The 14,137-nt window shown below is 42.8% G+C and overlaps 1 protein-coding gene across 7 annotated transcripts in view; it reads right to left on the bottom strand.

Annotated features, from left to right (window-relative positions):
* Positions 1–10,426, bottom strand: part of tjp1a (tight junction protein 1a) — an 83,797-nt gene extending 73,371 nt beyond the window's left edge. For all 7 annotated transcript variants that reach the window (XM_083794152.1, XM_083794155.1, XM_083794156.1 and 4 more), the window contains exon 1: positions 9,980–10,426. In XM_083794152.1, the coding sequence (XP_083650278.1) occupies positions 9,980–10,003 (24 nt within the window). In that variant the 5' untranslated portion in view covers positions 10,004–10,426. The remainder of the gene's footprint in view (positions 1–9,979) is intronic.
* Positions 10,427–14,137: the final 3,711 nt, after the last annotated feature.

Here is a 14,137-nt window from a genome sequence, read left to right as displayed (position 1 = left end):
AGTGCGGTTTCCGTGCTGTGGGCAGAACGGAAGCCTGATTGGAATTTTTCGCTGAGGTTATTGTGGTTAAGGTGGGTTTGGAGTTGGGTGGACACAATCTTCTCTAGAATCTTGGATAGGAATGGGAGGTTTGAGATGGGCCTGTAGTTGGACAGGTTGTCTGGGTCGAGGGAGGGTTTTTTAAGGAGAGGGGTGAGAATGGCGGTCTTTAGGGCTGATGGAATGTGGCCAGTTTGGAGGGAGAGGTTAATGATGTTGGTGATTAGAGGACTTATTGCACAGATGTTAGTTTTGACTAAGTTGGTGGGGAGGGGGTCCAGGGCGCAGGTAGAGGGCTTCATCCCCCTGACAGTGTCCTCGATCTCTTGCTGTGAGGTGTTGGTGAAGCAGGAGAGGGGGAGAGAGATCACAGGCAGTGGGGTGGCAACTGGGACAGGTGAAGTAGTGGGACTGGAGAGGAGAGAGCGGATGTTGTTTACCTTGGATCTGAAGAAATCCAGGTAGGTGTTGCACTGTTCCACTGTGGTTAACGGTCTACTTACTGGCCTACCTACCGGCATGCACACATAAGCCTCTCCAATTGATCCAGAATGATGCAGCTTGCTTAGTCTTCAACCAGCCAAAATTCTCACATGTCTCCCCCTTCTCTGCTCCTACATTGGCTCCCGGTCGCTGCCCGCAGAGTACAAAACTCTAATGTTGGCCTACAAAGCAACAAAAGGTATGGTACCCCCTTATCTTGCAAGTCTGATCGGACCCTACAAAACCCTCCCACTCGCTCAGATCAGCCATCGCAGGGAAGCTGGAAGTATATTCACTAAGAACGCCGGGACGACGCTCCCCTTTGGCTCCAAAACTATGGAATGCACTTCCCATTGCAATCAGAACTGCAGACTCACTCCCAATCTTCCGCCGTAGTCTGAAAACCCACCTCTTCAGACTCCATTTTAGCCCTTGCCCTAGCCTTGACGACCTAACACTAACAGGCGTATGCAAAGGCTCAACTTATGTAACTTAGATTGTATGTAGACATAGCACTCTATAGTGTATGTATACGCATAGTTTAATTATATGATATTCCACCGTAAGGTAAGGTTCTTAGCTTACGTATGATTCTTGATGACTATATTTATGTATTTGTATTTTATGTATTACCATGTTTTGTTCTTCTTACTGTAAATCGCTCTGGATTAAGAGTGTCTGCTAAATGCCTAAAAGTAGTAGCCAAGTAAAATTGTCTGGAAGGGGGCTTTTAAGATCATTGATTCTAATCTGAATTCTTGAGGCCTTGATACCTACTGCACATGCCTATATGGCAATATCTCAAACTCAACACAAGTTCTTTGAAAATGAATTGTGTGAATTGCGTGTGTGTGTGTGTGTGTGTGTGTGTGTGTGTGTGTGTGTCACAGAGACAGTAACAATGCTCCAGTGACTCACTGAGCAATAATGCTGTGATTATGGGTTAGAGCAGCAGGTCTCTTTAAGATCCACCATGTGATTCTGATTAAAGGCAGTGCATCTCTCCCTCCCAACCCCTCCTTCCTCCATGACTCCTCTGCCCCCCCCCCCCCCCCGCCCCCACTCTTCCCATTCAAAAAAGGTATTTTCTATTTTCTCTCCTTCTCTCGGTTCCATCCGCCGGCCTCCTGCTGTGCGGTTCTGTCCTGGAATTCCTTGCAGAGATGAAAGGATAAGCAGGTCAGACAGCCTTGATATCCAAATCCCTTCTAGGTCCTCCGGTGGACTCAAAATAAAAACAGCTGCTTTCTACCTTCCACCCTCATCATCTCAACTCTGAATGCCGACCACATTTCAATAACAAAGGAGATATTTTTATTATCGCACAAGGTAAGCTTCCCCTTTCTGAAACACATGAACAATTGCTTCCTTTTTGTCCTCCCTTTTACTAGCGACTAGGGAGACACATTTACCAATTTTTTAGGCTACTCAGCACATTGGGCACAACGTCATCATCATATCATCATATTGGTAAGTCAAATTTATACAGCATATGCTTAGTGATAATGCTTTCAGAGAAAATCTGACAGCTGATAAAGTGGGCACATTACACCCCATATGATATTTCCAGTAAACATCTTATGTTTGAGATGCACACACAGGACATGAATGCACACACACAGACACATTTTGAGCAAACAGGCAGCCAGCAAGCTGTAGCAATACTCCATACGGTCTGCACAATGTATAAGTGGTGCAAATAGCCTGCGTCCTGCATCCGTAGACTCACTAAATTGAGTAAGGACAAAATCATGTCACCCTCCGGGGGTCCTGGGATGCAATACTGTACTCAGTACTGTACTATAATGTTGTTGAAGTATGACTCATAGAATGTCACTGGGGCCCATCTGAAAGACCACCCCTGGGTCCTGGGACCCATTACAATGAAAACCTATTTATATCACTGAATGTATGCAGACAAAATAAATGTACACGCATTACCTCCATTGTGATTTGCAAGGTCCCCTCCCTACCCCCAGCCCTCCTTGCAAGGCTAAACAGACATAGGGATCTGCCCCCCCCTCTGCCACCCCACCGCTACAGAGTACAGACAGGTGACAAGTCTCGCCACGACTGTGTACACACACAGCATACGACAACAGATTTGTTTTGCCACAGACGCATTCCAAGACTTATGAATCAATGCTGATGTCAGGCCTTAATGTAAAAAAGGCAATGAAGGAGCACTGCGATAAAGATAAGCAGTCATCTTCAAATGCACTCCCACTCATGTCATATCGCAACTAAAAGTTGTATACCAACCACATGTTGCAAAATGATACCATTCACCATCAAATCTGTTAAGTCCCACTTGTTTAATATGCTGCTACGTATATGCTTATACTGCCTGGGGACTTCCCCTGAGTCACCAAGCTCCTCTGTCCTCTCCCTCTCTATCTGTATGCGTTCAGATCCCATCAATGCATGTTAACTTGACTTCTTCCACCAGAGTTTTTGTGCTTTACATCTCAGTCTCGAGTCTTCCACATATTGAGACTACAGACAAGGGTTTCCATGGACTATGTCTGTGGTCTGTTATTATTTATTGTTTGCTATACAGTTAATACATCTGTGTCTCTCTGTCCTCCTCACTCCCAATGTCAAGGCAGATGACCACCTTCCTAGAGCCATGTTCTGTTTGATGTTTCTTCCCGTTAAGAGATATTTGTCCTTGCTGCCATCCTCACGTGCTTTCTCATGGGGAAATTGTTGGTTTATGGTCATGATCTGCTCTACTATGTAAACTGTGTCATTTTGTGATTTGGCACTAGTATATATCTAAAACTAAACTTGACTTTTGTGAAATGAAATAAGGGGACAGGTTGGATATTTCAAAGTATAGATTTTACTGACCTATCCCACCACCCCGGACCTGCCTAACAGTCCGACATGGTTCACAAAGACGAAGGTTGATCTATTGCTCAAGTTTGAAGTACAGCAGAAATGCAGCAGGACAGGAACAAAGGGTCAGGAGGAGAACCACCACACTGAAAAGCCTTCCCAACAACATGGCAGGATGAACACAGCTGTTCTAACTTAAGTCATCTGGGCTGACCAACTCCCATTCACTTCAGACAATCCTTAGATTTACACTATTTTCTGTTTGGAAATGTATGAACATTTTCGAGCAGGGGAATTCATACAGATTAACGGAACAAAAGGACAGGTTTTGTTGATTCTGTGTTGTGTTCTATAGTGGAAATAGCACGTCCGTTTCAAGTTCCAAAGGCTACACACATAGATCCAGAGTTTTGTGTAACAATTTAAAGTAAGTCAACTCCTGTTTACATCTGTGTGTGAAGGATGCCATGAGACAGAATAAAGGACACATGTTGCATGTAATAAATGTAGGTGGATCAACATCCACAGTACATAATTTGATACTAGTCTGAATGGTAGATTATCACAGCCCAAATGAAGTAGGGCCCAGCGAAGCAGTGTGGCCATTGGCTCATAGTGATAGTTAGCTCTGATCCATAGCTCTAATGCGTTTCATTTAGAGCTATGTTACTCTCAACTTCCGCCGCTCGCATGAATGCAGACCAGCCTCTCCTCTTTAGTGTAAATAAAAATAACGTTTTTGCTACTCACCAAAACAAAGGGGGGTCGTGTCATTAGAAAGCCTACTTTCCTTAGTGGACACACTCTGAGCCCCCCATCACACGTATAAACGGTACTTTTTGGCCAGAAAGCGATTTTCTTTCACCGGAGGAATATAGAAATATAAATATTCTCTATGAGGCCATTCTCTGGGCAATATCGGTAGAAGGCGCAGTGGAGTAACTAAAAGTATTTATTTCCCCAGTGGAAACAAAATCCCATTTTGGCCAAAAAGAACCGTTTATACGTGTGGTGGGGGTGCAGAGTGCTTCCACTAAGGAAAGTAGGCTTTCTAATGACACCGTCATTAGAGCTATTAACATAGCTCTAAATTAAACGCATTAGAGCTATGGATCAGAGCTAAGTGATAGTTAGGCTGGAGAGGATCAAGTTTGTCAACTGGCCTCCAGCTGTTCCTGCCCCTTTTAAGGCCTGTACATGGTGTTCGTCGTCATACATTGTGATCTGTAGTGAGAGCAGTGAGCAGGTAAAGGACATTTTTGAGAGGTAGAGATATGGCCTGGAAATGAGAGGAATGAAGGTTAGCCGCAGCCAGACAGAATACATGTGTGTGAATGAGAGGAACCCAATTAGAACAGTGAGGTTATTAGAAGACGTGAAGAAGGTGGAGGACTTTAAGTACTTGGGGTCAACATTTCAGAGCAATGGAGTGTGTGGAAAAGAGGTGAAGAAATGAGTGCAAGTGGGTTGGAATGGATGGAGAAAAGTGTCAGGTGTGATGTGTGATAGGAAAGTATCAGCAAGAATGAAAGGGAAGGCCCAGGCCGTAGCGTAACGGTCTGGGCACCGGACTGGTAATCCAGTCGCAGTGTGCCGCGGGTTCGACTCCCGGACCCGACACGGCCTTTACTGCATGTCATCCCCCCATCTCTCTCCCGTTTCCTGTCAGCCTACTGTCTGTCCCTTCAAAAATCAATAAAAAATCAAAAAAATATCTTAAAAAAAAAAAAAAAAAATTAAAGGGAAGGTGTACGAGACGGTGGTGAGACCAGCTATGTTGTATGTTTTAGAGACAGTCGCACTGACGGAAAGACAGGAAGCAGAACTGGAGGTAGCAGAGACTAAAATGTTGAGGTTCTATCTGGGAACTAACAAGGAAGGACGAGTACATCAGAGGGACAGTGCATGTCAGATGTTTTGGATATAAAGCCAGAGAGGCCCGACTGAGATGGTTTGGACACGTACAGAAGAGGGATAGTGAATATATTGGTAGAAGCCTAGAAGGATGTTGAGGTTGGAACTGCCAGGCAGGGGGCCTAGAGGAAGACCAAAGAGAAGATTTATGGATGTTGTGAAAGAGGACATGAAGTGAGTTGGTGTGAGAGAAGAGGAGGCAGAGGACAGGGTGAGATGGAGGCAGATGATTCGCTGTGGCGACCCCTGAAGGGAAAAGTCGAAAGGAAAAGAAGCTTTTGGCGTTATGATTTCCCCCTTTTGTGCCAGGGAAACAAATACATTATTAATTATTTATAATAATAATAATTAATTATAATGAATCACTTTTCAGAATCTATACATCTTGGTAGGCTACAGATAACACATCAACATCGCCAGCATAAAATTGATGCTTATAGTATATGTCCGATATATCGCTGCATCCCTACCGAGAGGACTATATACACCTATTCATCCGCTAGAGGGCAGTTGCAAGTGTATGTACAGTACCTCCCTCACAAGGCAACACAAATGTGACCAAATGGACACTAATACTCAACCACTCTTGTCACATCACATCACGCTACAAGTAAGGTGGGTGAAAAACTTAACTGTGCAGTCAACATCAATGAAGTCAAGAAGATAGGGAGAAGAGCATAAAGTGCATGATATGACTAATTCGCATGATATAATAATTTTGGATAAATCAAAGTGACTACGCCACTCTCTGGAATCTAACATGGGTGCGCCCAAATAATTAATTGCATCATGCCCCTGAGTGCAATGCGCAAAAGTAGCCAAGGTCAAATCAATTATAAATGCTGTCAGTCCAGAAGGTCCGAAGCACACTGACCAGCAGCAGAGACTTTGTTTCACTGCTAAGCTATCGGCAAAACAGCTGTAAAACCATATATTTTATTCATTGGATTAATAAGGAATAAACCAAATGCCACCTACATTGTGAGTGGAACAGCCAATGGCAACCAAAGATGCGTGTGTGGCGACAAGGAAAACTTTTTTCTTACTACTGTCCTTTTACAGTTGACAAAGGTCACCACAGGTACTAATGGTGAACGTACAGTTTGGATGGCAAATTCCACTAAAAAAATAAATCTGACAAAATTGTCACCCCTCCGTTCATGTTGCCACGTGTCTTGTATGGGCATGGACAACCTTCTTATCTCATGCCTGCTCTACTAAAGGTGACCTCACCTGAATCAAGTGAAGATACTAAAGACACCAGTAGATGACCGGATACCACATAACCACACATAGCTGGAAAACTGTCTTTCCTTTTTTACGCCCTCAGTTTCCGGCCTCTCTTCAGTGTCCTGTCTAAAAAAGCTAAACAGCCTAAAAATAGGTAATAATTGAATTGCCATTTAATTTAAAAAATAATAAGAAAATAGTCAGTCATGAACTTGCAAACCTGCTATTTTCGCTATGCAACACCGGCAACGTAAAACATAAAATTAACCAAAGGCCTTAGAATATTTTCTTGAGAAATTTGGCCCATAATAATATAGATGCCAGGGTTGATGTGGTAAAACTAAAGGACCCATCTGTTCTGTACTTCTAATAGTGGGAGATAGACACGTAACCAAGGACACAGAACAAATGCATCACCTCTCCTCTCATCTCTTAGCACTCAGTCCTCTAATTACTAGCCTGGTTAATAAACCAGACTAATATCGCACGGACCGCGGGATATTAGTCTGGGGAGGCTCAGCTTGGATTTCATTTCCAGGGAAACATTTTCTCTTTGACGCAATTGGTCAGAGCTACTGTCAGTCAAAGGTCTCAAGCATTGAAAGTCACTGTACCAAAGCCCGCCCATATTGCATACCGTGTCCCGATTGGCCGCCCACATTCTCTGGTGTAGGAAATGGGCGTACAATTGAGCCTCTCCAGACCGAAATCCGCCGGCAGGCAATTTATTTTTGCCAACGGCTGATTCGGTCTGGTTTATTAACCAGGCTATCTAATTACATCTCCCACCTTCATTGATGTTAATAGGAGATGTGTAATCACCAAAGCAAAACAGTAGCTGCTTTGGGCTCGCTGTTCATCTGCCTAATTAATAGAACCTTGTCCATCTAAAATAAGGACAGCAGTAAAGGAGCACTGCAAAAAATCCTCAGTGTTCATTTAATTATGTTAATTTAAAACCCTCGTGGGCCCATTTTTACACTCTCAGAGTTAAAGTGACAATGAATTTGCAGTGAGTGGGCACTGGGCATACAAACATTTTTCACTGAGGGCACATAAGCCCGTCGTAAAGGCTGGAGGTGGTACTTGTGCTACAAATCATGTCTTCTTCTGTCTTTGCAAATGCATTCCTAAAATAAGAGTGAATCAAAGCCTGAAAGGGGGAATGAAGACATTAAATGTCGTGCGGAAGAGTTAATGTCCTTATTTTAATGCAAGTGGCATCCAGAGGATTAATGTGGTTTCAAACGACTTTAGGGACATTGGCAACAAGCAAGACTGTCCCCCCCATTCTGGGGTTCACCCAGGATATGTGGCACCAAGTAAAAAGCTTTGCCTACAGTCCCCTTTTTCACAAGAACACTCCCCCAAATAACAAATAGCATCAGGGTTTCTAACTGCTGCACAAGGTAACAGTAAGAAGACAAACATAACTTGAAAATAAAGTTGAAGTTGTGAATTCCCATTCATTGATGTTGCTGAAACATAACATTATTATATAGTAAGCTTACAGTCATCAACTATAAACCCAAGGCAGAGTATGAGTCATAGTTTTGCACTAGAATAGCATTCTTGACCCATGAAACATTAGGACAGCACAGCCACAAAGTGTCTTCTTTTCCAGGAATCACATCATCTCTCTTACTGTTCAGCATACTCAGTCTTAATTAGTAAGTGACTCATATTGCTGGTATGGATGTTATCAGGTAGAACTATAAGTTATTACATGAGCTGTGTGAATGACACAACACGGAGAGTAGGTGAATGCAAGTGGTATGAATTTCATAGATTATTTCTGACCATACCCATTCCCATAGGAAAGATGCATGCATGATGGGTTTTATTACCACAGAATAGGGTGTCTCTGTAGGGCCAGTTAGAGGCAGGAGTGGAGTAGGATGCTTAATGTGATCTCTTGTCTCAAGAGCAGTGAGCTGCTAATCAACCAGTCACGGCCTGCATAACAGTCCCCAAGTCTGCTGTGGAAAAGGTATTAACTCACTCAGACCAAACATTACATAAATTTAAACACGTGCCATGTTAGGCAATGCAATCGACAAAAATGTGTTTTCTTTGATCTGAAAACGGCTGTTGACTGACCCATAGCACAAAACAATGTTGGACCCACGTGGAAAGAGGGTAAACATTTCACAGATAATAAAATAGCCTGCATAAATTGTTCTCTGTGCTGTCACATTTAGACTATCACAGACTATCTATATAAGTTACATTTATGTATTTATTACGTTAATTCTCTTTCACTGTTGCAGGTCATTGCTACTATAACTAACGTGTTTACTTTAAATCATAACATCACCCGCTGACAGGACAATGGTGGTTTCGTCTGAACTGGCACAACCGACCAAACCAGAATATCACAACCGCAAGTTAAATACACAGCAAATACATTCCTGACTTGTCAAACAAAAATGCTCGACAGCTAGGTGGAAATTACAATCTTGAATATATTTACTTTGTTAATATATGTAGTGTAGCTGCTCTAATATGAGGATGACCTAATTAAAAAGCACTTCCCCAAAATGCCTCTTGCTCTCCTTCATTAACATAACATCAAACGGTAAATATGGCTCTACCAAAGCTCTAGCGGACATCATGCCTTTTAGATTAGAAAACTCAAAACTGGTCATGTTTTCTAGAATAACCCAAAGTAAACATCAGGATGTATTAATATATTATTATTGCTAGACATTAATGGAAGTCAGAGTTAACAAAGTCAAGAGGTTTGATATGATTGTGACATAATGACATGTCTTTCTGTCCGTTTGTCTCGACTACAGTCAGTACACCTGACCTGACCCAGTTCAGTCCAAACTCTGCAGGCTTGTTGTCTACTATTCTACCCGGCACTGGCACAGCACAGCACAGAACGTCTTGCTTTATGATGAGGGACGACAGACAGTGTGCACAAATACTAGTAGCAGCCGCAAACAAACAAAACAAACACGCACTTTCAATAGGCTTCTCCCCATGCAGTTTTTACAATGTCGCTTCACGTGACCAAACATAACAGATCTACAAGCTGTGGCGTGTTAGCTTGTAGATCTGTTCTTTTTCTTGGCACGCGACACCGTCGTACTAGGGAGTATAAATGAGGCATAACCCTGACATCAACAGGTAGACTGACTCTTCGTTCTGAGCGTACAGCATAATAATTACCACGCACACTTTACAGGTGATTTAAAGTCTACTCAACCGTCACTAACGGCGACCATTAACTAACACTATTAATTGAAAGCAAAAAGGTTAACTTAATGCCTGTTGGGTATATGATTCAGAAAGAGAGCCTCCGCTTCCAGTGCCTCTCACTGATGATGTCGGACGATAAAAAAAGTTAAGTCACAACAATTAACGCATCTCTTCCCAGTTCCCATTCACAGCGAACAGACATTGTAATGAAAACACTCCAACCTGGTACCAAACTAACAGTATTAAGTTTCGCCAGCCGACCCACCTTGTTTGGAGCTTTGGCAGACATTTTACGCTCTCTTGCTCCGCTTCAAAAAAGCAAGTTGAAAGTTTTTTATTTTTTTTAATTATCACTCGGATAAAAAAAAAGTGCAGCAAAATTCCTTCCACTGAATGTCGCCCAGCTGCCGCCCGCCGCCACGCCGCCGGGCTGTTATTTTATTCTATCCAGGACGACGACGGGAAACATGACACGAAAAGGCGTGTGGAAAGTCCAAAGTTCATTATCTTATCTTCGGTCCTTTTAGTCCTCGCTGAAACTTTTTTACTCCACATACATAGCACGTCGAAGAAAGATTATTCAATGTGAATAAGGCCGATAACAAACGTTATCCTTGTGGTAATTGCAGGTTGAAAACTTAGGGGAGAGTAGACAACATCACTTGGTATAAACTGCAATGGCAGCGGTTTGTATACTCCTCTCTTCTCCCTGTTCTCGCCTCTCTGAGCAGCGAACGTGACATGTCTGTCTGGAGCAGACCATTCTGCTTGGAATAGGGGTGTGTGGAACGAGGGAAAAACAGGGACACCACCGCTGTTGGAAAAAGCCCGGTTATATACTAAATCGCGCGACGGTGTCTCGCGCCGAAAATAGCCGATCTCAAGCCCACAAGCCGCGTATGTGAATACTGTGACGCGTTGTGATGAGCTTGTAGATCGACTATTCTCGGTCGTTCCCGGCGCGAGACGAAGAATAAATTAGGGATCTCTCTTCCATCAAGCTCATCAGAACTGTTATTTTTTAATGGAATATGTTAAATTCCGATCAAAGCAAATTTGTAAATTAATTTGCTCAGTCCTTCTATATTATAATATGTAATTAATAATGCAGGAATCACGGAAAAATAAAAATAAACTGCACAAGACCCAGTTGTGGGGATATCACTTGTCCCTGCTGGTGCTGAATGTTCACTTACTTTCACTGTGATGATGAGCTTTGTTGTTGTGTGTGTGTGTGTGTGTGTGTGTGTGTGTGTGTGTGTGTGTGTGTGTGTGTGTGTGTGTGTGTGTGTGTGTGTGTGTGTGTGTGTGTGTGTGTGTGTGTGTGTGTGTGTGTGTGTGTGTGTGTGTGTGTGTGTGTGACAGTGACAGTGACTGTAGCCTATCTGAGAGAAGAAATTACACTGTGCCATGTTGACAAATTAATTGGTCAACACAATATGTGTGTTCTTGAAAAGGGGACAGGGCCAGGGTTACTATATAGTCAATCATACACAGATAGTGTATGTGTAGGCCTATTTCAGTTCATTACTCTTTTTGGGGGTAAAAATAAATTATATATTTATATTTTATATATATATATATATATAATATATATATATATACTGTATATAGGCTTATATAGCTTAATTCCACTCCCTGTTTGTGGGGGTCGTGCTTGTTCTGGGATTCTGGGACAACATGCAAGCCTGACATTAAAAGAAAACACGCACACGCACACGCACGCACGCACACGCACACACACACACACACACACACACACACACACACACACACACACACACACACACACACACACACACACACACACACACACACACACACACACATTTTAAATGTAGCTCAAGTCTCAGCAAATTCTTAAGGCAGAGAACGTGAGGGCACTCAGGGCAGTGGTTGTGGTTGATAAGCAACCTCACAGGAAACCACTAATGCCATTCAGTCAACTTCCTATGACTTCCCAAACCAGACCCCACCCACAGGATGCAACAATCCCCTCTACTGAGCTTGCATTGTTTCACAGTCAACAACTTTACTGTATGTTCCCGCTTCCATGGTGCCATATAAATTAACATCAGCAAACATATGCAAAAGAAGAGTGGGCTGTAGTAGCAACATGCATAATTTAACATACAAGTTGCGTAACATTGCATAGACCTCATACTAAAATGCATACTTTCAACATGCTCATGTAAGCATGTCAATTAGTTTAATCCGGGAAGCCATTATGAGCGAGCAATGGCATTTGCCCAAAATTAGCTCTCTGGCGAATCCTTTTTTGTCCTTGTTGTACTGCCACGGGTTGGAGGTCTTGGCAGCTGTGTAGGTGGTCTTGGGGGTTAATTCCCACCAGGCATAATCCTTCAAGAGTAAAAGCATGGCCAGACTAGGCTTGAAGGTTGCGAATACAGAGTGACCTCCAGAAGTGCCTGGTCACCCTGTGACGAAGGTCAACACAGATGTCCACCCACAAACCCTGCAGGTATTCTTCAGCAGGGGAGTCATAATAATCACTTACCCTTTTTAGCTCAAATATATCCCATTTTATATATGGAATAAAGAATTTGCACTGGGAAGAGTGCAATACAGCTGAGCATGTGCATACACAATAACATATTCCAGTGAAACATGCAACAATAACTGGATAAATACATACGAGTATAGATGCAAACCGGTCACTCCTTCTGAAGGTTCCTAAACTTTTTTCCGGATCGAGCAAAGTGGATATCAGCATGGTCAGCATATCCTCTTTAGGCATGTAGATCAGCAATCCAAATAAACAAATCTATAAAATGTATCTAATAATCACAATTTAAAGATGACAAAGAGAAGCCTTCTCCCACTACACTACACCAATCCATCACCCAGTGACAGCATCCCTCAAACTCTGTCAGAGGATCATTTGCGATACTCCAACATGAACAAAAGCTATCTTTGTCCTACCTACCCCCACCCACCCTACAACACACACACACACGCATGCACGCACGCACGCACACAAGCACACGCACACGCACACACACACACACACACACACACACACACACACACACACACACACACACACACACACACACACACACACCCCTCTTTAGGGCTAAGAAGTGACTACCGAGCTCAGGTGCGGTCATGGAAGAGCAAGCACATGGAAAACATAGGTGAACACAGGCATACAACTGATTTATATACTTAGTTGCATGCCGGTGTCTCGCACCAGAAATAGCCGATTTGCAAGCTCACAATGCACCTCACTACGATGCATTGTTAACTTGTATATTGGCTATTTTTGTTTGCAACACATGATGCGCAATCAAGTATAAATCAGGCTTTATGCTGGCGAAGAGCACATCACAAGGTTCACTCACCATAGCATTCCCCTGAAGAGAAAAGGGCTAATGTACAGTGAAAGAACACAAGAGCGTTAGCGTGTATACCCTGAAAATGAGTACAGTAAATCCCACCCCCCCAGTGCCCCCACACACCTGACACACAATTATGTATTCCCTGATCTGACACAACCATTCTCACACAGCAAAATCAGAGTGTTAACTATTAAAGTACAAAAATGGACCTGTAACGATGCATAGGTTAAAGTTCAGAGGTTGGAAGTGGTATTCATCTGTCCTGAGTTTGGTTCTCTGTGATACTCCCTGGGTTGTGTTGACTCTGGGCCTCCTGCTGCCCTGCAGCTCCAGTATAGGACCGGCTCTTTATTTCTCTAGCTAATGAGAACCTCCTGACTGACAACATCATGGAGGAGACCCACAAGAGCAGTGCAATAACCAATGTCATATTACTGTTAGACATGTACATGATAACATGGTGATTTCCTACTAGCAGCATGTCATTGCTGTCGGGCCGGAATGTTTTTTTTTTTGTAAATGAATGCCCAACCCTGTCATACTAGTGTCACAAGAGTAGCAAAAATAGGGGATATCACAATACTTTGTATCGCAAAGCGCTGCCCAGTAAAGTCCTAAATTAACACTCAGACTTTTTCTTGTCTTAAGTACCAGGTCTTATTCCCTAACTTGAGTAAACTAAAGACCTGGAGGCGTGATCAATGCCATTTGGCTATTCTGAGTGGCCAAAGAGCATTGATCACGCCTCCAGGTCTTTAGTTTACTCAAATTAGGGAATAAGACCTGGTACTTAAGACACGCAAAATACAGCCATCAGTATGGCAGACTGAACTGAAATGGCTTTCATCAAAGGTAGTCTGTTTTGGAACGTTAATATGAAAGAATTTCAGCCGTTTCTGTTTTATTAATTTTGAATACTATACTGTACAATACAACACTATATTAAATAATATTCAACCGTAACAAACTATAACAAAACTTTTCTTATAGACTGTTATTCGATTTAACAATGTCTATAAAGGGTAATAGCACAACCCACTACTGATTCAACAATTGTATCA

Source organism: Protomyctophum parallelum (genome assembly GCF_964188405.1).
Source record: "Protomyctophum parallelum genome assembly, chromosome: 2".
Classification (NCBI taxonomy): domain Eukaryota; kingdom Metazoa; phylum Chordata; class Actinopteri; order Myctophiformes; family Myctophidae; genus Protomyctophum; species Protomyctophum parallelum.
Note: the sequence above shows the minus strand (reverse complement) of the source record. Positions and strands in the feature narration are given on the sequence as shown.